Source organism: Crinia signifera, chromosome 11, assembly GCF_055691185.1.
Source record: "Crinia signifera chromosome 11, ASM5569118v1, whole genome shotgun sequence".
Taxonomy (NCBI): Eukaryota; Metazoa; Chordata; class Amphibia; order Anura; family Myobatrachidae; genus Crinia; species Crinia signifera.
Window position 1 is genome coordinate 60,693,500 of NC_139227.1, and position 27,595 is coordinate 60,721,094.

The following is a 27,595-nucleotide window of genomic DNA, read 5'->3' on the forward strand; positions in this document are numbered from 1 at the left end:
CACCAGATAGGCGCCGCGTTACTGAGGCAAGCCGGAAGGGGCTATAATTTACTGTACATTAGGAGCAACCTGTATAACAAGAACACGTCCTCTCACCTTGAAGCTGTTTGAATCTCCCTTCCAGGACGTTAGCATATTGCACCGAATTAACGAATGCTGCAGGGGAAAGAGGAGGAGAGCCGGGCCTGGGGACTTCCATATACCCGGGGTCAACCTGGAACATTGTGCAGGTCCCCTAGAAGCACTCTGAGCCCCCAGATACACTGTGATTTCCAGCAATGGCAGCAGGAGATAAGGGATCAGCCCAATAGTGGAATATCCATCAGCAAGCAGAGGCTACAGCAGCTCTAGCTCAGTGTCAGATCGGATGTAACAATACCAGGGACAGCCAGGTGTTACCACTCACTCCTGTTCGGTCCTCGCAGAGCAAGAAGCAATAAACGAATTGCAATGCTCTCACAAGAACGAAACACGTAGAAACAAGCGAATTCCAGTGAAATGTACAAGTCCCAGTGGTGTCTGTGCCTCTTGTCCAGCCCAAAGTCAGCTCCTGGGAAAGCTCACACAATGCAGAGATTCTCCTTGATAAAATCAGCACTTTCCTTGCATTCAGTCCGAATTAAAATGACAGATCACTTCTGCAGTTGAGATTTAAAAACATATATTTGTCCAAAGTTGTCCAACTTTCCTGAAGTTGGACTCCCTAAAATGCACCTTTCCCAGTGCAGGATCTTAAGGAAAAAAAAAAGAGCAAAACAGATTAGATTTCAGGAATTCCTGGGATTCCTGGCACTTGGGGAGATAGATTTTCCCGCTGCTACTCTTCCTGTACCTTGATCTTATTAAGAAAAAAAAAAAAAGAGAAACTCCCCAACAGGTTAAAATGAAGGTTGGTTGGGTGGGGATTAGCGCTGGAAGGGGCAGGTTGGGCGGAACCACCTAGAAAGGTGTGACGGGGGGGGAGAGTGGAAGGTGGTACAGTCCTGATTACAGAGCTCTGCAATAAAAGTAAAAGCAGAGCCCTTTAATGTGATGCTGACTTGTTGCACAAGGTGTGTAATGTAAAATGAAACCCTCAATGCAAATTGTGTACAGAGATGAGAATGCATAAGTAATGGCTAAACCCTGCTGGAGCTCAGAAGGGGATAAATGTAAATCGGAGGCATCAGTTTGTAGGCATATTATAATGAAACATTTAAATGTAAGAATTTATATATACAAATTATTTATTGCAAATTATTACACTATATGGTAGTCTGGCTTTTATTTACTAATGTGTTATGAAGTACTGTAGTAATATAATGTTGTATTTAATCTCCATTGCACTGATAATGGTGTATGTTATGGATAACATACATTTATATAATTTTCTTCTTTTTTTTTTCCTCTTAATTTGCTTCTAGTGTCAGAACGTATTATTGCACATACACTATTTTATTCAATGGAATAACTAGAAATTTGCACCCCCGGCCAAAAAAGTTTCTGTCGCCTCCATACATTATTATTTTTTTGTTACTTGTCCATTGCCGGGGGTTACTTGTCCATGGCCAGGGATTTATTATTTATTTATTTATTCATTTACAATTTCTTATATAGCGCAGCAGATTCCGTTGCCCTTTACAATAGTAGGCAGTGATAAAACAAACGATAACAACAGACAGACTTGGAGGTAGGAGAGCCCTGCTGCAAGCTTACAATCTATAGGGTTATAGGAGGGAAACACAAGGACAGGCATCAGTAATAGCATAGCAGTCCCACCAAGTTGCAAGTTCAGAAGGGAAGCTATAAAATACATAAGTGCCTCAGAGGGTTATGCGTGTAGAACTTAAATATGATAGGCTTGCCTGAAGAGGTGAGTTTTCAGGGAATGCTTGAAAGATTGGAGGCTAGCGGAGAGTCTTATTGTGCGTTTAAGGGCATTCCATAGGGTGGGAGTCCTGTAATAGTGAATGGGAGCTAGTGATCAGTGCAGAAGAGAGACACAGATTTTGTGCAGAGCGGAGTGGTCGAGATGGGGGTTTCTTTCTTGTTGCCGGGGATTACATGCTTATGGTAAGGGGGTTACATGTTAGTTGCTAGGGGGTAGATGTTCACAGTGCACCGGCACTTCTGGATAGCACTGTATGTGCTGTGCTCCCCTGACAGATGCTTTAGGTCCATTGGGACCTGTAGCATCTTTCCCCTCAAAGGACGCCATGTTTGGAGGGCCATTTTCTACAGATTTCATGCAGATGGCCAGACCCCATGTAATCTGCGTGAATAAAATAGAATAAAAAGTGTCAAAAATATTTTTATTGTCACAATATACAGCACCTAAAATACAAATATAATTAACCATACCTTAAATATTTATTATTATATGTGTATAATTGTATATGCATATTTACTTAGGATATTTATAAAACACTATATCTAGCATGTGAGTGATCCCTTCCCCCACTGCAATCAGACCCACAAATAGTGACTGCACTACTCACACTTCATCCCACATCCAAAAGTAAACAGACCTTTTGTCCTGAACTTGTTGGGCAATTTAACATGTCTCAAACAAGCTTTTCACAAACACAAAGGGTTAGGGGCAGCAAAGTAACATGGTCATTGGCTGTGTGATTGCAAAACTTAATTGATTTCACTGTTAGCAGAACTTTGCTGTCCATTGAAATTTCCGGCCTACACACGGAGAGATGTTCATAGCTTAGCACACACCGCTGCACACAGAGATGTGTCAGCAATGCTTGCAAGCGATCTGTCATGGCCAGTTTTCTCCAGTGAAAATACTGGCCCTGACCAGTGATCGAACTAGATTTATCCAGCATGCTGGATATTAATCGCCTGGTGATAGCAACGCGCATCTATATCCTATGGCCCTACACACGGAGCAATTTCAGGGCATTTTCTAAGTGATCTAGTAAGATCGCTTAGAAAAGGCCCTGAAATTGCCCTGTGTGTAGGCCCCATAAATCAGCCGTGTGATTGGCCAGTGTGTATGAGCGATATATCTGTAAAAGGCGACGTTCACAGATGTATCATGTCAGCTATGCATCACAGCCAATGCCCAATATATTTAAATATATGCACATTGTGCTGTGTATACGGGCTGCCCGTACAGCCATGCCGGGAGCTGCCATGGCTCGTCAGGCCATTTGTGAAGTCAGTCCTGACGGATCGGGCAGCGTGTGTGGAGAACACACTGCCCGATCCTTCTGTAGATCTATCGTACTTGCCGACTTTTTTTTCTCCTCTCCGGGAGAAGCCCGGAGAGGAGACCCGACAGCAGCATGTCAGGGGGGCGGGGCGGACAGATGTCATCAAGAACCGCCCCCATGGCAGTGAAACAACATAAGGTGGGGGAGGGGCTAAAATGGCACGAAATGACACAATTTGCGTCATTTTAGCCCCTCACCGCGGACCCACGAAAACTGGTCATTTTATGCAAAATTGAAGGGGAGTGCTGGTGCTGCCTGGAAAAATGCGGGAGGATTGCACACTTTCCCGGGGGGTCGGGAGGGGGACCCGATTTCTGGGAGGGTAGGCAAGCCTGAGATATATCTACTAACTAGTGTTTTAGTTTCAATAACCTGTGACACACAGCAGACATGTCCTATGATCAGGGTAAGTAGGGAGGGGAGTATTTTCATGGTATGTTGTGTTTTTCTGGAATTCTACAGGCTATGAAATCATATCAGAGGTTCTCATCTAGTTATTTCATCATATATGGCCCCTTTCACAACACATCCCTGACCCGAGTTATTGCTGGGTAAGTGATGTATGGACCCTGGTCGAGATGCAGTGTGAAAGTACCAAACCTTCCAGAAGGGTTTCTGTATAATGGGCAACCCAGGTTTAATGTGAATGTGTAGGGTCCCAAACTGTGTTTGCGATCTGAAAGAGCTATATGGATATTGTGGGTGGTAAGTAATGTTCAGGCTGTTCGTAAAAGTGTTTCTTGTAACTATTAAAAATGGCAAAGAATTTAATCAACCGAATCACATTACAGCGCCATGCTCACATTGTTACTGACCCCCATTGTCGGAACATGCAGGTCTATTTAGGCTATATAGCCAACCACCTGCATGTTCCGCAGGTCCTAGTGACATCACTGAACAATATTGTTAACCAATATCATTCAGGAAGTATGCTGACCCGTTACAATATTGGACGCGATATGGGTTGTCTAGGGTGTATGGGACCTTAGACTGTCGGTGACCATTGAATGATTTCTTTCCCCTTCGGCTGCATGTGGGAGGATGTGTTCCAGTACACATACCCTCTCATGCTATCGAGGAGATACCGGGGGGGGGGGGCATTTGTCAGGGCAGCGCTGGCCTGTTCGCTAGGCTGCAAGTGTAGCAAACGGGTCTACATTAGGCCCCATGCTGCACTGCAGGTGGAGCAGATGTAACATGTGCAGAGAGAGTTAGTTTTGGGTGAAGTGTGCTCAAACGGAAATCTAAATTGCAGTGTAATAATAAAGCAGCCAGTAATTATGCTGCACAGAAACAAAATAACTGACCCAAATCTAACTCTCTCTGCACATGTTACATTTGCCCCACCTGCAGTGCACATTAGAGAAAAAATGTGCTTAGCAATCCAGTCTGAATTAGGCCCACTGTTCAGTGGTGCTGTTTTAAGGTCACTGGCCAACTTAATGCCATATTGTGTTATGAGACCAAACCATTGATTTCACCATTACACACACACCCTTATGAAATACTAGTATGTCATGTATAAACATTTTTTTTCATTGTATATCCAGCGCTGCCTCCAGAGCCTCAGTACTTCCAATTCTAAGTATTCGCAAACCCTACCACACCTTAATCTTTGTTACACACTACTATGGTTCTTATACAACCTCTCTACAGTACTTCCAGTCTATCAATTCTTGCCATTCCTCTACCACAGTATTATCACTTCCCTTCCCCTTTACAATCGCATTACTGCTAGTTACTGGAATTGACATAAAGTATACATATGTATAGCTATTTAGGGTGGCCACATAATAAATGAAACATGTATATTAGCATATGCTATAATAACAATGTGCACATAAAAACATGTTTGCGGTAGCCGGTGATGGGCGGCGGTAAGGGGGCGCGGATGTAAGAGCATCCCCCCCCCACCCGAAGCTGTAATAAAAGTCAGTTGAGATTGACTTATTACTGAAGGCAGGAGAAGTCATTTGATGGTGAGCGATCATCGAAGGATTGCTCCAGCTGTCGGCCGCATGTGAGGGGATGTGTTAGCAAACACATCTCTTCGCATTCTACCGAAGGGATTCGGGTGGTCGGGCATTCGTAGGGGCAGCTGGCGGCGTTTAGCTGCTGGCTAAGCAGTAAAAGAACGCTGGTGGGGGCGAATATACAGGTGGAGAGGCTGGCAGAAGCACACTGGTGAAAGGAACAGATACACAGGTGGGGTGGAGATACAGGTGGAGAGGCTGGCAGAAGCACACTGGTGAAAGGAACAGATACACAGGTGGGGTGGAAATACAGGTGCAGAGGCTGGCAGAAGCACACTGGTGAAAGGAACAGATACACAGGTGGAGTGGAGATACAGGTGGAGAGGCTGGCAGAAGCACACTGGTGAAAGGAACAGATACACAGGTGGAGTGGAAATACAGGTGCAGAGGCTGGCAGAAGCACACTGGTGAAAGGAACAGATACACAGGTGGAGTGGAGATACAGGTGGAGAGGCTGGCAGAAGCACACTGGTGAAAGGAACAGATACACAGGTGGGGTGGAGACACAGGTGGAGAAGCTGGCAGAAGCACACTGGTGAAAGGAACAGATACACAGGTGGAGTGGAAATACAGGTGCAGAGGCTGGCAGAAGCACACTGGTGAAAGGAACAGATACACAGGTGGGGTGGAGATACAGGTGAAGAGGCTGGCAGAAGCACACTGGTGAAAGGAACAGATACACAGGTGGAGTGGAGATACAGGTGGAGAGGCTGGCAGAAGCACACTGGTGAAAGGAACAGATACACAGGTGGGGTGGAGATACAGGTGAAGAGGCTGGCAGAAGCACACTGGTGAAAGGAACAGATACACAGGTGTAGTGGAGATACAGGTGGAGAGGCTGGCAGAAGCACACTGGTGAAAGGAACAGATACACAGGTGGAGTGGAAATACAGGTGCAGAGGCTGGCAGAAGCACACTGGTGAAAGGAACAGATACCCAGGTGGTGGCGGATATGGCACAGGTATGAAAGGGCAGAAAGAAACATAGGTGGGGAGAGGACAAAATACACACTGTAGGTGATAATGGAAGTAGTGGCATTCATTCTAATGCTGCTTTCCCATTACAAACCTGCTTTCAACCCATTTTTGTAAACGTTTCTTAAAACGGGTCTAAAGCCAGTTAAACCCCTTTCACATTGCATGTTGTAATGCCCCTTTCAGACCGCACTTAAAAACCGTTATTTTGCAGATTTTTAACCGGTTTAAAACGGTAATCTGTGCGGTCTGAAAGGTGCAGGACCACTTTACCGTTTTACAAAAGCCGTTTTTTTTTAAACGGTTAAAATGGAGGGTCCTACCCGTTTCAGGCCCGGTATTTTGGCATCAAAATCGTGTCTGAAACGGTATTTAGGACCCAGCCAATGAGAGCAGTGAATATTCAATGAGCGCTCATTAAATATTCATAGCACTGGAGCCGCCCCCCGCATGCGGGTTAACATCCCCCAACTCCCCCCCCCCCCCCTGCAATGTGTTAAGAACCCCGCCCTGTGCAGCCGGTACCTCCGTAATTGCGGATCCCGACAGTATGGACGGCTGCGCTTATAAAAAAAAAAGTGACTTTGACCCAGTATTTGGAAAGTTTCCAAAAACGGATTTGCCAGTGTCCAAAAACGGCACTTAAACGGTAATATACCGTTTAGGAGATGCGGTGTGAAAGGGGTTTTATCTGGCAGACCCGTTTTTGGAAACGTTTTCAAATACAGGGTCAAAGCCAGTTATGCGGTCTGAAAGCAGCATAGCTGGTATATTACCATTTCAATACCGTTTTTGTACTATTATTATTTATTTTATTTATTTACAGTTTCTTATATAGCGCAGCAGATTCCGTTACGCTTTACAATAGAAACATAGAAACATAGAATTTGACGGCAGATAAGAACCACTTGGCCCATCTAGTCTGCCCCTTTGTTTTAAACATGTTACCTCAAACCATATTTGATCCTTATTTTTTTGTAAGGATATCAATATGCTTATCCCAAGCATGTTTAAATTGTACTACTGTATTTGCGTCTACCACCTCTGATGGTAGGCTATTCCACTTATCTACTAATCTTTCTGTGAAAAAATTCTTCCTCACATTTCCCCTGAATCTTCCTCCCTCTAGTTTCAGTGCATGTCCTCGTGTTCTGTTGCTCCTCTTCCTGTAAAGAATGTCTCCCACCTGAACCTTGTTAAAACCCTTGATATATTTGAAAGTTTCTATTATGTCCCCCCTTTCCCTTCTCTGCTCTAAAGTATACATATTAAGATCTTTTAGTCTTTCCTGGTATGTTTTGTGATGTAGGCCATGCACCATTTTAGTTGCTCTTCTTTGTACAGTCTCTAATGTATTTATATCCTTCTGGAGATATGGCCTCCAGAACTGAACACAATACTCTAGGTGAGGTCGTACCAATGACCTATACAGTGGCATTATTACTTCTTTCTTTCTACTGCTGATACCTCTCCCTATGCAACCAAGCATCTGACTTGCCTTCTCCGTTGCTTTGTTACATTGCCTACCTGCTTTTAACTCCCCTGAAATAGTGACACCTAGATCCCTCTCTTCCTCAGTAGTTTCCATTATAGTGCCATTTATACTATATTGAGTCTTTGGATTTCTGAGACCCAAGTGCATGATTTTGCATTTTTTGGCATTAAACTCTAGTTGCCATTCTCTTGACCATTTATCTAATCTACCTAGATCCTCAATCATTTGTTTTACCCCTCCTGGTTTGTCTACCCTGTTGCATACCTTTGTGTCATCTGCAAAAAGGCACTTTTTTTACCCTCAATTTTTACCCACATTTTACCCTCAATTCCATTTGCAATATCACCAATAAAGTTATTAAAAAGCATCGGTCCAAGTACAGATCCCTGGGGTACTCCACTTGTAACCTTTCCCTCCTTTGACTGTACTCCATTTACTACAACTCTCTGTTTTCTGTCCTGCAACCACGCTCTTATCCATTCAACTATCTTAGAATCCAATCCCAAGCTTTCAAGTTTATTTAACAGTCTGCAATATGGGACAGTGTCAAAAGCTTTACTAAAGTCTAGATAAGCTACATCTTCAGCCCCACCTTGATCTATTACTTTAGTCACCCAGTCAAAAAAGTCAATAAGATTTGTTTGACATGATCTTCCCCCAGTAAACCCATGCTGTTTTGGATCCTGTAAATTGCTGGTTTTGAGATATTCTACAACTCTTTGTTTTAAGAGTGTTTCCATCAATTTCCCTACTACTGATGTAAGGCTCACTGGTCGATAGTTGCTTACCTCTTCCTTGCTTCCACTTTTGTGCAGTGGGACTACATTCGCTGTTTTCCAGTCCTCTGGGATTACTCCAGTAGCTAGTGACTGGTTGAATAATTCTGTTATTGGTTTTACCAGCTCCCCTTTAAGCTCTTTTAGTATCCTTGGATGTATCCCATCTGACCCCATTGATTTATCCACTTTCTGTTTTGAGAGTTCTGTGAGGACTTTCTCCTCTGTAAATGTACTTGTCTCTCCCTCAGTTTTCTGACTATACTTTCAACTTAACTGTGGCCCCTTCCCCTCTCTTTCAGCAGGGAATACTGAGCAGAAATAATTATTAATATTATCTGCTATTACATTGTCCCCCTCAAGAAAACTTCCACTCTCTGTCTTCAGTCTAATTATTCCACTTTTTGTTTTTCTCCTTTCACTTATATACCTAAAAAAAGTTTTCCCCCCTTTACCCACTGACTGGGCCATTTTCTCTTCAGCCTGTGCTTTTGCACATCTGATTACCTTCTTAGCCTTCTTCTGTCTAACAAGATACACCTCTTTGTCCTCATTCTTCTGCATCTGCTTAAATTTCTTAAAGGCCAACTTTTTTGCTTTCACAATACTTGCTACTTCTTTTGCAAACCACAATAGCTTTCTTTTTCTTGTGTTTTTCCTAACTCTTTTGACACAAAGTTCTGTTGCTTTTAGAATTGTACTTTTTTTTTTTTTTTCAAAATATTTTTTATTGAGCCTCATAAAAACAGAGTAGCAATACCACACATTTACACATGAATGATGACATTAAAGTAGCATCCATGAGGATCAAAAAACTTTTTTCCAAACATTTTCTACAACAATTCACTAAACAGGTATAGGGGAGAGTAATTTCGGGAAGATATAGCTGTGAATATTTCTGTTGATAATTTTCAACAAATATCTTTGGGATAAATTCTCCCTCTATTACTTTGGCTATATCATTAAATCGATATAGTGAACAATAACACGAATAAAAAATGAAAAAAAAAAGAAAAAAAAAAAGAAAAAAGCATAAATAGCATTAAATTAACAGTGTAACAGCCTGGTCTTACCCTAACATGGCGGGTGACCAAGTGTTGAATCACAGTGCCAGCCCAGCAACCTTCCCGGACCACCGACCCATCCATGGAGAGATCCGATCAGCACACAAGCGATGAGGAGAAGAAAGATCAAAGACACGGAGTAGAAGGAAGTGTGGGGGAGCATATGAAAAAAGATGGAGAGTATATATGCCTGTATATGAGAGTCTTAATTAAAGGTAACGGGCGGGGTGTTCTGCAGCAGTTGAAGGGAGTACCAAGACGTATTTTGAAAGCAGCCCTGAATGGCTAGTTTAGTGCGACAGGGGAGGGATTGGATAAATTTGTTCCAGCAAGCAAATAATTTGGGGGTCAAGAGTTCCTTATGGAGCGAAGTCTCTAGCCAGTCCATTGTGAATAGAAAAAGGAGGCGTGAAGTCGCCATATCTAATGAGGGGGAAGAGGTTTGTATCCATTGCTGTAGGATTGCTTTTTTACCTACTGCTGAAAGAAGTACAATCAGTTTTTTGTCATTTTTGGGTATGTTAGATTGGTCCGCAATGTGCCCAAATAGTGCCCAAGAGTCAGTGCAACTAAATGATAATTTTAGTGTAGTTGTAGTATAATCATGTAGGACGTGCCAGAAGGCCTGTATATGTGGGCACTGCCAAAGACAATGATATATATCGGCCTCAGATGCGCGACATTTAAAGCAATCCAGAATTGTACTTTTTAATTTTTCCCACTTATCCTGCACTCCTTCCAAGTTCTTCCACTCTGCCAAAGAATCCCTTACAGAGTTTCACATCTCTACAAAATCAGCCTTCCTAAAATCTAACACCTTTGTTTTTGTGTGCAATGAGTCAGGCTCTGTCTTTATTTTGAACCATACTGCTTGATGGTCACTGGATCCCAGATTTTCATCCACATTTATGTCAGATATTCTGTCACCATTTGTAAGTATTAAGTCTAATATTGCGTGCTTACGAGTGGGCTCCCTCACCAATTGCCACCTGTTTTAGAGCAGTTCCTAACTTTCTAAATTCATCTTTTACGGCCATGACTTCAGCATTAACCAGGTCATTTGTGCCTAGGTGGACGATGACATCCACCTCCCCATCTTTTCTTGCTGCCTTTACAATTCTTAGCATGCGTTCTTTATCTCTTGGAGCTGTGGCTCCAGGTAAGCACCTTACTTGTTTCTCTACTATAGTAGCATTTCCCAGATGAACTCCTCTAATGATGGAATCTCCCAAAAGAAGTGCAGTCCTTTTTGGAGGTGAAATTTTCCTGGTCCTACAGTTATTAGAGGTAGAAGTCCTCATATCTTCCTGTACTTTATTGCCTATGTTGGTCATACATTCCAACCCTGCAAGAGCAGCATATGAGTTTTGCAGTGTGACCACTTGGGGAATGTGTCTGATGCCCTCAATCTACAATAGTAGACAGTGATAAGACAAACTGGGCAACAACAGACAGACTTGGAGGTAGGAGGGCCCTGCTGCAAGCTTACAATCTATACTATTCACATTCAACCCATTTCACTCATAGAAAACAGTGGATGTCATTTTAAATGGACATTTCTGGGACACAGGCTCACATGCCTGTATGAGGTTTTTACAGCATAAAAGTAAGGGGGTGGGTAAAAATAAAAATAAAGTAAAGTTAAATAAATAAGGTAAAAATAAAGTCTCCTCTCTGCACAGAGGATACAGTCGATGGGTTGACCTAAAGATGGTCGACAGTCATTAGGTCGACACTATTGGGTCGACATGCTAGAAGGTCGATAGGTGTCTAGGACAACATGGCAAAAGGTCCTCATGAGTCTAGGTCGACACGGGACAAGGTCGACAGCTGTCTAGGTTGACATATGTGCTAGGTCGACATGGGTTAGGTCTACATGGGGTTTTTCACTGTTTTTTTGAGCTGACATGTGCCGAAAGGCGGTATTTCATGCGCTACCATCCACCAGGGCATGGTGAAAGAATAAAAAACACTGTGCTCAAAGCATGGCGAGGGCAGCGAGCCATTTGAGGGGACGCGGTGCACGTAAAACAGTGTCCATGTCGACTGTGTCGACATTCGGGTAAAAAAAAACCACGTCGACCTAGACACCTGTCGACCTAGACTCATATCGACCTTCTGCCATGTTGACCTAGACATCTGTCGACCTTCCAGCATATCGACCCAACAGTGTCGATCTAAGGACTGTTGACCAAATGATCCCAACACCTTCACAGTATGCATTGGGTTAAAAAGTCTCCTCTCGGCTCTTTACTTCCTGCCTGTGCCTGGTGAGATCACAAGGGAGATAGCCTATCACCCTCTGTGACCTGCTCATGACTTGTAAATACCGTTTCAGAGCCATTTATGCCCCTTTCAGACCGCACTAAAAAAACTGTATTTTGCCGATTTTTAACCGTTTTAAAACAGTAATCTGTGGGTTTGAAAGGTGCAGAGTGATTTTACCATTTCCAAAAAAACGTTTTTTGGAAACGGTAAAAAAGCAGAGTCCTACCTGTTTCAGACCCATTTTTTTGGCAGTCTGAACGGGTCTGAAACGGTATTAAGGACCCCACACTGCCAAGGTACCAGGGTAGGGGGGTCCCCTGGAGGCTCGGTCCGGTCCGGGAGTGGGGCTGCAGGTGGCCCCAGTTGCCACACAGCACAGGGTCCCTTTGGGGAATGTGAAATGAGCGTCGAGGTCTCCACAGGGACCCCGCCGCTCATTTCACATTCCCTAAAGCAGGGGTGGGGATCCTTTTTTGTGCCAAGGGCTGTTTGTATGGTGAAAAAATCCTTCAGGGGGCCATATGTAAAAATTTATCTTACAAATTCCCCTGCTGCAGCTGTCCCTCGCTCCGGTGGCTGCTGCTAAATGGGACTGACAGTCTCCGGAGGAATCTGAAGAGAACTACCGACCTCTCACGAGAATTCCCCTGTACTTGACTCCCGGCAAAGCTGCCGTCGCGTGGATAGGCCACTCAGACCAGAAACAGGGCCTCATATGGCTCCCGGGCCTGAGGTTCCCCACCCCTGCCTAAAGGGACCCTGCGCTGTGTGGCAGGGTTTTACACTTAACACGCTCCTGCTGCTTATAAGAAAAGTGACTTTCGGAAAATGGCTGCCCCCATACGAAAGACAGTTTTTTGAAACAGGTTTTCCTATGGGGCAGCCATTTTCCGAAAGTCACTTTTTTTTATAAGTGCATCCGTCCATACTTCTTTACATTGGCGCATCCGTCCATACTGCCGGGATCTGCAACGCAGGAGGTACCGGCTGCACGGGGGGGGGGGGGGGGGTGTTAACCCTAGAAGGGGGGGGGGGCACGCTGAAGACCGCACTGGCTTTGACCCTGTATTTGGAAAGTTTCCAAAAACGGGTCTGTCAGTGTGAAAAAAATGACACTGAAAGACCTCTTTTTGGAAACGTTTTTAAATACAGGGTCAAAGCCAGTTATGCGGTCTGAAAGCAGCATTACACTACAAATGGATTGGCTCTGAAACGGGTAGGACACTGTTTTTAAGGTCCAGGAGCGGAGCGGGGGGGGGGGGGGCACATGGCACCTTGCCCCCTCTGGCCCAGCCCGCCCCAGGGGGCAGACTAGATGGGCCGAATGTTTCTTATCTACCATCACATTCTACCATCACATTCTATGTTTCTCCCACTCCTATTGTCATTCTCTTCCTGCCACTTTACATAGCACCTCCTGTCCCAGTTACTGTTCCTCCTACTTCCATTAACATTCTTCAATCTCCTAGCTCTATTTCTCAACTCCATTCTCCCATCTATTTACCCACCTCCAAGGGTTTTTTTCTCTAAAAAGTAACAGTGACAAAATATCCACTGTGTTAATTTATATCTTTAATCATTTAATCATGTCTAACAACATGTACTACACAAGGTATTTGTGTATTTTAAACACTTTATGCCAGTGATTCCCAAACTTTTTTGAATTACTGCACCTGAGAGTATCAGAATTATTTTCATGTCACCCCTGGGCAAAAAGATTCTTATTGAAAAATGTAGAAATAAAATACTAAATAAAGTAAATTGTGTTTATATGTCATATTTAGGGATAGGTTATGTGCTGAGGGACAAGATTTACTTCTGTTTGTCCACATATTACAGGGGTTACCAAGCTTTTTTGGTTCATGGCACCTTAGAGCAGTGATTCCCAACCCTGGTTCTCAAGTACCCCCAACAGTGCATGTTTTCCAGGTCTCCACACAGAATCACAGGTGACATAATTAGCTCCACCTGTGGATCTTTGAAAATGTGTCTGAATAGTGAGTGCACCTGCTGGGTGACCTGGAAAATGTGCACTGTTGGGGGTACTTGAGGACCAGGGTTGGGAACCACTGTCTTAGAGTATCAGAAAAAATTCACGGCACCCCTTGGCTAAAAGTTTGTTAACGACAATTTCAGAAAAAGAAAAACGAAGTCAAATATGTTGTACATATATGTCATCCTTAGGTCAAGTTATGTGACGAGGAACAGGATTTGCTTCTGTTTAGCCACATATTTTATATTTTGAGGCCCTAAGCACTGAGTTTGCCTATTACCTTGACCAAAAATAGAAAAAAATCTGAATTGGTTCTGGACCCCCAACCCGAGGCACCCCTGCAAGTGCTCTGAGGCACTCCAGGGAGCCACGGCACACAGTTGGGAACAACTGCCACATTCTATGATTGGCAGCCACCAGCACTTGTTTTGTCTATTACAATAACCATAAATAGTTTGTTCTGGACCAACAACCCAATTCATCTCTGCAAGTGTACCCAGGCACCCCAGGGTGCCACGGCACACAGTTTGTGAACCATTACTTTATGCTAGGCTTTATCATAGTGTTTTCCTTCGAAAAACAAGATAATGTAGCTCATTATAACAAAATTATGTCAATATTAGTGTTTTGCAAATGTCTCTTTAAATTAAACCTTGTAATGAACTGCAATATGATTGATGAATGGATGAAAAGCAGAACTGTTAAATGAGTTCTTCTCATCAGTGTTTACTAAGGGAGAGCAGACTGTGGAACGCACACATACCACAAATGGGATGAACAAGCCAGACCTCAATATTGAATTCTCTACTAAGGAAATAATATTGAGGCTCAGCAAAATCAAAACAAATAAATCACCTGGGCCAGATGGGATTCATCCTAGGGTACTAATGGAATTAAGGGAGGAATTAGCTTCCCCTCTACATTATATCTATGATAATTCACTATCATCAGGAAAGGTACCAAAAGACTGGAGAATAGTAGAGGTAGTGCCATTCTTCAAAAAAGGAAAAAAGGAGAATCCCGCTAATTACAGACCTGTTAGTTTAACATCAATAGTGGGTAAACTATTTGAAGGATTTTTAAGAGATGGTATCCAGGAATATTTAGACCTTCATAGTTTCATAGTGAAAAATCGTTCATGCCAAACTAATCTACTTGGTTTCTATGAAGAGGTTAGCAAAAACCTTGATATTGGAAACGCTTTAGATGTGATTTTCCTAGATTTTGCTAAAGCCTTCGACACAGTACCACATAAGAGGTTGATAAATAAAATGGAGGACATGGGATTAGGGGCAAATATCTGTAGATGGGTAGGGAACTGGCTGTGTAATAGAGAACAAAGAGTGGTCGTGAACAGTGCCGTATCTAATATGATACCAGTACTAAGTGGAGTGCCACAGGGTTCGGTTCTTGGGCCCATTTTATTTAACATTTTTATTAACAATATTGGGATGGGGTTACTCAGCAATGTATCCATCTTTGCGGACGATACAAAACTGAGCAGAGTTATTAATCATCAGAAGATGTCACCACGCTTCAAAATGATCTTGACAATCTAGATCAGTGGGCAAAAAAGTGGAAGACGAGGTTCAATGTGAACAAATGCAAGGTCATGCACCTTGGGAGACATAACCAGTGTGCTAGTTATAACCTAAGTGGGGATGAATTGGGTCAATCAGTACTCGAAAAGGATCTAGGAGTCCAAATAGACAACAAACTGGGGTGTAGTGCTCAATGTAATATAGCAACAAAAAAGGCCAACAAAATTCTCGCATGTATTAAAAGGGGCATGGAAACAAGGGACTCAAAAGTAATTATGCCTCTGTACAAATCATTGGTTAGACCGCACCTCGAATACGCAGTGCAGTTCTGGGCCCTGCACTATAAAAAGGACATCATAGAATTAGAAAAAATCCAAAGAAGAGCAACAAAGCTTATTAGGGGAATCGAGAATTTAAACTATGAGGAAAGATTAAACAATTTGGGACTATTTACACTAGAGAAAAGACGTTTAAGGGGGGATATGCTCAACATGTATGAATATATTAGGGGCCAATATAAGGAACTGTCAAACACCCTTTTTTCTACTAGAAAGGAATCTAGGGCACGAGGGCACGAATTTAGATTAGAAGAAAAAAGATTTTGTTCATCTATAAGAAAATTTCTTTACAGTCAGAGCAGTCAAACTTTGGAACTCTCTTCCTGGAGAAGTGGTGTCGACAGACACTATAAATATGTTTAAAATAAGGTTGGATAAACATTTATTCGTTAAAAACATCCATGGGTACGAATAAGTAACAAAATCTGTCTTTAAAATATCAGAACATACTATACAACGAGGGATAAGCTACTATAAACATAGGTTGAACTAGATGGACGCAAGTCTTTATTCAGCCTCACCTACTATGAACTATGAACATGTAACTTCATCATTAATAAATCCTTGATGATTAATACACCTATGGAAAACATTAAAATCCGGGGGTTTAATAACTGTAATACACCCTACACTATATATCTCCTGACCTGTATCTGCGATTTAAAATATGTTGGTCGTACTACATGACCTTTGAGGATTAGATTCCTCGAACATCTCCGAAACATTTTGAAAGGCTCCTTACTACACAGTGTTTCACGTCATTTTGCCGAACATGATGGGAATGACCCCAAACATCTAAATCTTACTGGGCTTGAGCACATACCACCCACTAAAAGGGGTGGCGACAGATTCTGAACCCTGTGTAAACAGGAAATCTTTTGGACCTTTAAGATGGATTGTTTGTTTCCTGGAGGTCTTAATGAGGCACTGGAACTGAACATCGTTCTTTAGATTCTCTGGTTTGGTGTTATGGCCTTATAATAAATGCATGTATGATACAAGGTATGTGCTGTAAATGATATGATAACTGTGATGATGTTTCTGATAAACAAGATTATATATATATATATATATATATATATATATATTATGTACCATAAATATTACCATCTTAGACCATCATTCACACAAAAAAATAATAATTCATGCTAAAGATAATCGAATGGTTCGACCGATGTATATGTGACTATATTACCTTATAGTTTATGCATGTATTGTCGCTCTATCTATGACTTGCTTTTTTGGACAGGGAATAAAATTGTTATCCAGGGACCCTATATTTGTTACTATATCCTTATTTTTGTTTCCTCTCCCCATATATATAAACTTGGGGAGTTGTTATAATGAACCTCTATATTTGTGTTAGGTTCTGTAGATTTCCGACCTTATTTTGGTATATTATGTCCTTATTCCAATTTACCACTATTTGATTAAATGATATTGGAGATTTATTTGGAACGCATATTAGTTCCGGGGCTTTCTATCTATGGTCACGTGAGAGCAACATGAAGTTTTATAAAACATACATTTATTATTACTATATATACATATTTGTTCCTTCTCTTACCGCCCTCATAAACATAAAATATAGATATTGATTGCATGTGAGTTCATATATAATCACTTAAGCATTATTAGGATAATCCTATATTTATTTCAACCCATTACCATCCTATCACGTAATTCCCACAGTGCATTTGACACGCATATGCGTTCCAATACCTCTTTGTTCACAATCACGTGACTATCATGTGATTGACTACATATTCACATGTATCTGAGACGCATATGCGTTCCAATATCTTCTCACTCACGATCACGTGATTATCATGTGACCGATAATGTCATTATACTACAGTATCTCCTATATATTTGGCTACATCTGTCACTCAAAGTGGGTGTCTGTGTCTATAACGCTCTGTTCCTGGACTTTCCTCTTAATGTGTGATTGCCTTCATCTGTGCTGAACACCTTTCTGAGAAATTAACCTGTTTAAAACAGGTGATGGCAATCATACATTAAGGGGAAGTCTAGAAACAGAGCATTGTGTCCCTCCTGGACCTCTCCATGTTGGGAGGTATGTGACAGAGAACCAGCCCAGTGAGCCCACAGACAGTGCCAGACACCCACTGCCTTCCCATGTTGCCCAGTACTGCTACTCCACAGCCACCAGGTGAGCGTCCCCCTCCCGCGATTTGTGGCAACCCCCCCCCCCCCCTCCCGCGATTTGCGGCAAAAATACCGCTCCCCCGCGACCCCCCCTACCGCGATTCGCAGCAAAAACACCCCCGCGACCCCCCCTCCCGCGATTCGCTGCAAAAAGAACCCCCCCACGACCCCTCCTGCAATTCGCGACATAACCACCACCCCGCGACCCCCCCCTCCCGCGAATCGCGGCAAACCCTCCCCCGTGACCCCCCCCCCCGATTCGCGGAAAAAACACCCCCCCCCGGGACCTCCCTCCCGCGATTCGCGGCAAAAAGGACCCCCCCGCGACCCCCCCTTGCACGATTGGCGGCACCCCCCCTGCGACCCCCCTCCCGCGATTTGCGGCACCCCCCCCCCCCCCGCAATTCGCAGCAGCCCCAGGATTAAATGGCACATGCAAAACACTGACATGGCTATGGTCGACAATGAAAAAGGTTGACATGTGTTTTTGAAGATTTATTTTTAATTTTTTTTAATTTTTTCATATTCATTGTCATGTGTCGACATGGACACCAATGAAGTGGCACACTTATGTCAACATTTACATGTGTTGACCTTTCTGTGTTGATTTTTTCTTGTGGCGATTCGCGTCACACCCCCCGCAACCCCCCCTCCCGCGATTCACGGCACCCCCCGTGACCCCCCACCTCCCGCTATTCGCGGGAACCCCTGTGAACCCCGCCCTCCCGCGATTCGCGGCACCCACCCCCGCGACTTCCCCTCCCGCAATTCGCGGCACCCCCCCGTGATTCGCGGCAGCTCCAGAATTAAATTGCACATGGAAAACACTGACATGGCTATGGTCGACAATGAAAAAGGTTGACATGAGTTTTGAAGTTTTTTTGTCATTTTTTTAATATTTTCATATTCATTCTCATGTGTCGACATGGACACCAATGAAGTGCCACACTTATGTCAACATTTACATGTGTTGACCTTTCTGTGTTGATTTTTTTCTTGTGGCGATTCGCGTCACACCCCCCGCAACCCCCCCTCCGGCGATTCGCGGCACCCAGGCACCCCCCCCCGCGACCCCCCCCCTCCCACAATTCGCGGCAACCCCCCACCGGAACCCCCATGAACCCCGCTCTCCCGCGATTTGCGGCACCCACCCCCCGCAACCCCCCCTCCCGCAAATCGCGGCACCCCCCGCGATTCGCGGCAGCCCCAGGATTAAATGGCACATGCAAAACACTGGCACGGCTATGGTCGACAATGAAAAAGGTTGACATGAGTTTTTGAAGATTTATTTCATTTTTTGAATGTTTTCATATTCATTGTCATGTGTCAACATGGACACCAATGAAGTGGCACAGTTATGTCAACATTTACATGTGTTGACCTTTCTGTGTTTCTTGTGGCGATTCGCGTCACAACCCCTCCGCAAACCCCCCTCCCGGTATCCGCGGCACCCCCCGTGACCCCCCACCTCCCGCAATTCGCGGCAACCCCCCCACCGGAACCCCTGTGAACCCCGCCCTCCCACGATTCGCGGCACCCAACCCCGCGACCCCCCCCTCCCGCAATTCGCGGCACCCCCCGTGATTCGCGGCAGCTCCAGAATTAAATTGCACATGGAAAACACTGACATGGCTATGGTCGACAATGAAAAAGGTTGACATGAGTTTTTGAAGTTTTTTTTTTCATTTTTTGAATGTTTTCATATTCATTCTCATGTGTCGACATGGACACCAATGAAGTGCCACACTTATGTCAACATTTACATGTGTTGACCTTTCTGTGTTGATTTTTTCTTGTGTCGATTCGCGTCACCCCCCCCCACCCCCCCGCAACCCCCACTCCCGCGATTCACGGCACACACACACCCCCCCGCGATTCTCGGCACCCCACCCCGTGACCCCCCCTCCCGTGATTCACGGCACATCCCCCGCGACCCCCCCTACCATGATTCGCCGCAACCCCCGCCCCCGTAACCCCCCTCCCGCGATTTGCGGCAACTCACCCTGCGACCCCCCTCCCGCGATTCTCTGCAATCCCTCCCCTCCCGCGATTCGCAGCATCCACCCCCCCACAACCCCCCCTCCTGCAATTCGCGGCACCCCCCGCGACCCCCCCTCCTGCAATTCGCGGCACCCTCCGCGACCCCCCCTCCCGCGATTCGCGGACACCTAAGTTGCAATACAGGGCATCTTTCATACAATTCTAACCATATTTCTCATATACAAACGTTCACAAATTAAGGGGGCGCAGCCCCTTACGACGGTGTGAAGAGCGCCCGTAGGGCGCGATGAATCACCTAGTATATATATATACTCCTTAGTCTCTCTATACCCTTAGTGAATGTCCTATTTCCAATGCCTCTCCGTTTCTACTTCCAGGGTGATGGTGGAAGTAGATACATCACTCATTTGGAACGCATTTGCGTTCCATTTACTTTTTTCTATAAACGAACTTTCCCTTTTTTCTTATAAAACTGGGCAAATTCATTTTATATGTAGGATTAACCACTTGCAATATTATAAGAAGCCTTTGGATATTATATTGATGTGAATATGTCCTTATAGTAGGAATGATTCCCGATCACGTGATCGGATTTATTTTGCATAATTAGAAGTTTCTACATTAAACTTCACTTTCTATAATAATTAAATGTATAGTTTTGCTATATTGAAGGAAACTATACCAGTGATTGGATTAAGCATGTGTTAGTGATTCCCTCATTAAGTAGGGTATATATACCTGAGCCAGGTACACAGCCTAAACACCTTTGATAAAGCTGCAGGGTGCAGTGAAATGCGTCAGGTGCCTGTTTCCAGCCCAAGGATATTGCGTGTGGACCACTTATTGTTGCGGACAATTGTCCCTGTTACCACCACCAGGATCCCTATCTCTTCAAAAATTGGCGGACACCGAGCACAGGACCACCAGGTGACCCACTACTACCATCTGTCTCCAGTGTCATTGGGTTTCATACTGTGTTCGGAAGCCTCTCTTCAAAACCAGCACATTGTTTATTTCATCGGCGGACACCGCTCCAAGGACCCCTCTGGTGACCCACTTCACAGCTGTTCACCCCAATAAGAGGACATATCATCTAGTGAGCGGAAGCCCAATTCACCCTCCAGCGGCTGCTGATAGCGCCGGATCAATCGAGAGGATATTATCTTCACACAATTACAAAGAAGGATCTGGTAATGTGCACTAACCTTGAATATCCAAGTGGTAACCCCCCTATGTCCCTTCCACACTAAATATCCCCCCACAAGTGGCCTGGAACTTGTTGTATGCATTTTTTCTTTTTTAAGTTTTAATTATTGTATTTTATTATTAATATTGTATCATTCAGGTATATTTCCATGTCAGTAAAGATTGTTACAAAATTTCCAATCATCTGGTATTGTTTTTTTAATAGTAGCGCTGCTCTACTTGCCTTGTGCTTGTATTGCTTTGAAATATAAAAGAAACATACACATAACAGACAAAGTGAAGTGCGTGTTTAAAAACAGCACATGTGGGGACTAAATATGTGTTCAAATCTTATTATTATAAGAGACTCATTTGAACACATATTTAGTCCCCACAGGTGTTGTTTTTAAACACGCACTTATTTTCACTTTGTTTGTTATGTGTATGTTTCTTTTATATTTCGCAGTTTTTAGTAATACTTCAATAAAGGTTAAATTTTATTGGCATTCTCTTTCTGTATTAAATGTGCTATATATATATAATATATATATATATATATATATATATATATGTACTGTTACTGGCTACCTATCTGGCTGTGCAATCTCCATGTGGCGCCGCTGAATGACTGCCTGGGTTCTGCACAGCTCAGTAAATATGTTCCCCATGTCCCTTATTAGAATGCATCTTGTGCATATCTGTATGTGTGATGTATATCTGTACTGCCATTGTTGCCTGTTCCTTGTACTGATAACCCTTTGTATTACAGTATGTGCACTGTTATTTTTAATGTCTGTAAAGAGCCTTGAGTCCTGTTGGAGAAAGTGCGCTATATAAATAAAACTTACTAGATTTAAGGTTGTACATATCTTATGAGGCACATATTACATACCCATAGTCGTGCACACCCTAATGAACACCTTCCTGGCGCTACGGCTGCCCACAGTACATGTAAGAGTACATGCAAATAAAGTCAAAAACATATGGATGACACAGTTATGTAGTGATATGACAAAAGCCCAGTACAATTAATAATGCAAAACAAATAAGTAATTGATGGTGCTTAGCAATACATTGTGCCAAAGACTTTTGCTTATTAGAACTGTATTCCATTAAAAGAAGCGCCCATCAATCAATTATGTGTGTTTTGCATTATTAATTTTACTAGACCATTGTCATATCACTACATGGGAAATGGTCATCTGTCAGAAGAGACTTAGGTCGACTGTCATTAGGTTGACCCCAGAATGTCGACTGGTCCCAAGGTCGACAGGGTTAAAGGTCGACATGGGTCAAGGTCAACATGACTTAAGGTCGACATGGTTTTGGGTCGACAGTCATTAGGTCGACAGTTTTTCACTGCCGACAGGCGGTATTTCATGCCCTACCATCCACTAGGGCGTGGTGGGAGAATAAAAAAGTGTGCCGAGCGTAGCAAGGCACCGTGCCCAAAGCATTGCGAGCGAAGCGAGCGTTGCGAGGGGCTGCGGTTCAACTCCAACTGTGTCCATGTCGACGTCGACATTCGGGTCGAAAAACAGTGAAAAACTCATGTCGACCTAATGACTGTCGACCTAAACTCATGTCGACCTTCACCCATGTTGACCTTTAACCCTGTCGACCTTGGGGCCAGTCGACCTTCCGGGGTCGACCTAATGACTGTAGACCTAAGTCTGTTCTGACAGATGTACCGATTCCCACTACATACCTGTTACATCCATATATGTTTTTGACTTAATTTGCTTGTAGAGTATTTAGAAGATTAAAAAACTTTTTGTATTGTAGTGAGTGTCAATAGAGGATGGTAGATACAGCCAATGGGCGGTGTTAGACACACCCCTTTGATGGTGCACCCCCTAATAAAATGTGCTGCCCGCGCCTATGTACATACCTGCTGATTTCCTGGCTGCAGGGGTAATGTATGATGGAGGTAGTGGTTGAGGGGCAGCATGATGGCAGAAAATTCCAACATAACCATGCCCAAGGCTGCCGAGAGGGGGGGGGGAGCAGGTACAGTTTACCCGGGCCCAGGCCTGTCAGGGGGGCCCAGGTCTAGGCACACACAGTTTTTTTTAATTTGGTGGTGAGTGCATAGGGTCTGAGTGCACCAGAGTCAGCTGTTTAGCAGGGTCAGCAGGAACGTGGACGTGGGTGGGCGTGGGGGCGATAGCATCACAGAGGTCCTTCTAAGCGGTGTTCCACTCTCTGGCTCCAGGTCCTCATGGGAGCCTGCCATGTGACTCAGGAGTTAACCGTGGCTCGGCGACAGGAGGATACTTCGGGTAGGTAGTCCCTGGGTGCTGGGAGGAGCTGAGACAGAAAGAGGACTCCCACTCCTCAGCATCCGGCTCGTCAAGCTCCCCACTTGCCAGTGCCATGTCTCCAGCCCAGCAGTCTCAGACCTGGTTCCCCACCCATGTCCAGGTCACTGTGTTCCAAGGTGGAAGGTGGGTGGCTGGGTGCTCTGTGTCTGCTGCCTCCCTGCATGCTGCTGGGGCTGAGATCTAACTCTGGAAGTCAGCATGTAACTCCTGGCAGAGCATGTACTGTAACTCCATGGCAATGAGCATGTTACCCCCTGGCAGAGCATATATCTCCTGGCAGAGCATGTAACTCCATGGCAACAGGCATGTTAATCCCTGGCAGAGCATGTATCCCCTGGCAGAGAATGTTAACCTCTGGCAGAGAATGTTAACCCCTGGCAGATAATGTTAACCCCTGTAATGGGTGTGTGACGTGTAATAGGCATTACGGTGTAAATTTTTGGTGCGCACCTGCACCGCGCACTGTCCCAGTGGTCACCATGGCCAAGTGGCGTCACAGCGGGTCTGTAGACCCCGTGACGACTTGAGGGAGTCAGCGCCGGCAGAGTGTGCGGGGAGCTCCATCCAAGGGGGCCCATTAATGCGGTGGTGCCTGCTTGGACTTGAAGTTCACCTGTAAAAGCAATGTTTTTTAAATTTAATTTTACGCATATCAGCCCGGGGTCTACTGCCCAGTGATGCCGGGAACAGCCCTGGGCTTCAGCCCTGGATGGGTGAAGCCTGGGGGGGACATACCTTGTCCAGGGCTGACCAGCGCACATGGTACACGCTATTGGTGCCCGGTGCTGGTTCCAAAATACGGGGGACCCCGAGTTTTCTTGTCCCCTGTATTTTTGTAACAAGGAACTGTCCAATACTCCTCGGCTGGTTTCAGAAGTACAGGGGACCCCTACGCTTTTTGTCCCCCATATTTAAGAACCAGGTCTGGCTCAATGAGCCTGGGGCTTATGCTCAGGAGGGGGGCTCCACGGCATTTATTTTTTTACTAAGCAATGCACCCTTTCATGTCTAAAAAAAAAATTGCACATGTCTAAAAAATCGCACATTATCATTACTGAAAATCGCACTTCTAAAATTCTCAAATTTTCGTTACTAAGTAAAAACCACACTTTTTTCTTACTAAAAATCGCACTTACTCGCATGCGAAGTCCCACTTAGTCTAAAAAATTGCACCTTATTATATTTGCTAATTTTTTAAAAAATGTGTGATTTTTTTTGTGTGCGATTTTTTGTGATTTTAAAAATAACTTAAAATCACACCCTATTACATTTCACATATACTGTAGTGCCTAATTTATGGATCGATAAGCAGAGAATCCACACACTCAGAAGTCGCAGTTTGATTGACAGGAAGTCAGGATTTATGGGAGAAAACATTGCGTTTTCTGGGTGTGTTTGTAAACATGCAACAGGCGTTCTTTGGGAGGATCACTGACATCAGCGATGACCACTGGTTGTTAAACAGATTTCTGGAAACCTTAGTCTGACGCAGGTGGAAAAAACTGTTAGATTGTTCCGTTTTTGTGGATGTATCTGCAAATGTATCGCTATTTCGATGTGTTTGCAATTTAGGGGTTTTCTTTCTGTCTGGGCGGCAGGTATTTTGCTCTAACCCATGTAGAATTAGACACATTTTAAATTGCACATAGATTATAATCAGGGCCGGCGCCACCACTAGGCATTTGCCTGGGGGCGCCGGCCACTGGAGGGCTGCACTCAGGAGCAGGTCCTCCCCCCCCCCCCCCCCCCCCTGTGGAGCCAGGTGTGCTTCCCTCCCCGCCGTATAGCGGGTGAGCGGTGGAGGGCTGGTCTGAAATCCCCCCACACCCCCAGTAGAGCGACTCGGCGGCCGCAGATATTTAAGGCTCCACATATCTTATAGTGCACATATTATAATTTTCACATATTTAAGGCTTCACATGTCTTAAGTACATAACTCTAAATCAAGACACATGCAGACACATCTGTACTCATATGCAAATGGCGCAGCATGTAACCCCAAGTGTCATTTTCCTGTAAGGAAAGACGTTCAGTTAACATGGATCTGACTATCTCACTTTATACAAGTACAAAAGTGCAGAGAAGTTTAATGAGAATAAATTTATTGTGATTAAGGGAGATTTCAATGTTCTAAGCTGCAACAGAAAATATTTCAGCTATTTAGGGCATTAATTAGCTTTATAAGAAGATTGTCCCCAGTATGTTGCGGGTCAGATTACAGAATCAAGGTCTACCGCCTTTCTTAGGTGGCATGCCTTCTAATATGAGTAGCTTCTTTGTAATTAAATTAGTGCACTAAGCAGTGTGCAGTCACGGAACAGACACCTGCTTCATTAGTATATTATGCTGGAACACACATGCATAAACAGAGTTTCCTACAAAGAGTCAATGATCATCATAGAGGTGGCAGCTAAGCATCAAAATTTGGTACCGTTGCATTCTTGGCCAGAAAAGCCTGTCATTTAAAACTTGTGGGAAAACTTGTTTGATTTGTAGGTAAAATGGTTACAAGCTCTTACTGATCTACAGTACTCCTTTTTTTCACACTTATTACCAAACAGGGGCAGATTGGGATACCAGGACAACGGATAGGTTCCCGGCTGACCGGTCCCTCTCCAACAGCTATTTGGGCTGGCTCATCCTACCTGCTGGGCCGCACTTCTGGCTTCACGTGGACTCATCGGGGGGTGGGGCTGCACAGACTTGGTGGGAACGTAGCCTCACAGATTTGGTGGGGGCAGAGCTACAAAGGACTCCGGTATCTCCAAGAGGCTGTTGCAGTTCTAGGTCCACCCAGCTAAAGAGACTGTAAACTGCGGTTGTGTTTGCAAGGTAAGGAGAGAGAGAGAGAGAGAGACCTTAGCTCAGTATCTACAGGTGTAGTCACAGCTGGCTTCGCACTGCTGCTGCCATATTGGGAATTCTGTCTCCATTTAATAAATGTTATCTATTGTGCAGAACATGAAAAGCAGCCAGGAGTGTGGATTTACAGTAGGATGTGGTCAGCATCCCGGCGGATGGGATGCTGGCAGTCATAAGCATTTTCCTAGGGCGCCGGCCACCCTTCTGCCGGGGAGTGTAGCGGTGCCGGCGGCCGCTTCACCCCCCGTGGAGCGGGTGAGAGCCGGGTGCCCCCTGTCCGGGACGCTCCGGTGCCTTGCACCGGCTCTGCATAATACCGATGATGGCATCCAAACTAGCAGCCAGAAGACCAGCCCAGATTGCCAACTTCGTTCCTGACTGCGAGCCACCCAAACGTAAGTATGCTGTGCAGGTTAGAGTTAGGCAGGTGGGGAGTGTTTCAGTATGATAGAAAGCAGGCCACAGAACGAGTGTGTGATAGAGCGCTTTCTGCAGCAGCAGGGAGTGTGTGATGAACACAGCCAACAGGCAAGAGAGTACAGATGGAGCCACTCTCATTGTTTTCTCCAGTGTGCCAGTATATGGTGGCTGGCATGCCGATGAACGTGGATGCTTGTGTGTCCATTGCTGAAAATGGGGCGCACGTACGTGCATGGGCTGGTGATCTGTGCAACGGGAGCCGCTCAGATGAGAGTGGTTCCATTTGCATATCCAAATTTTAGAGTTTGATATAGTGCAGGGTGAGAGAACGTGATGTAGTTCAGTGGGAAGGAGAGTGTGACAGAGGGCAGGCCGCAGGCTGAGGAAGTGTGATATAGCATAGGTGGAGTGAATGTTATATACTGTAGTGGGAGGGAGTATGTGATAGAGCGCAGGTCACAGGGTGAGGGAGTGTTATATAATGCAGGAGAAGGAGAGTGGGGCCAATGTGTTTCAATTATTATGTGGGTTTTTTCCTATTGAGGCCATTAAGTTTTTTTCCCCTGTCGAATGTGTTTTATTTTACCTGTAGGGACCAATGTCTTTGTATTTTCCTGTCGGCAGCTGTTTTATTTATTCTTTTTGAGGCCAATGTGTTTGTTATTTTCTCCTGTAGAGACAAATGGGTTTGTTTTATTTAAATTTTTTTCCAGTGGGGGGACATTGGGGTTTATTCGCATTGGCTGCAAATTTGCAGCTTTGCGAGTCCACCAAGCCCCCCTGGTGAATTCAATAACGCCCACCAACCCTCGCAGCGTGTGTTCCCACGCACAGGCTAAGAATGGATGTTTAACATAAACATCCATTCACATGCTGCGGGGGAACACCAACATCATTCGATGGTCAGCGACCATCAAATTATGTGAAACGTGCATGTGGAATGTGC

General features: G+C 44.5%; 1 protein-coding gene across 4 annotated transcripts in view; it reads right to left on the reverse strand.

The window, feature by feature from the left end:
- The window catches only part of SPTBN2 (spectrin beta, non-erythrocytic 2), a 268,184-nt gene that overhangs the window by 143,168 nt on the left and 97,421 nt on the right, over window positions 1-27,595 (reverse strand). The window contains exon 1 of one of the 4 annotated variants that reach the window (XM_083165166.1): window positions 97-852. The exons of the other annotated variants lie outside the window; for them this stretch is intronic. Coding sequence (XP_083021292.1) covers window positions 97-223 — 127 coding nt within the window. The 5' untranslated portion in view covers window positions 224-852. Of the gene's footprint in view, window positions 1-96; window positions 853-27,595 lie in introns of those variants that run through there. 4 annotated transcript variants of the gene reach the window in all.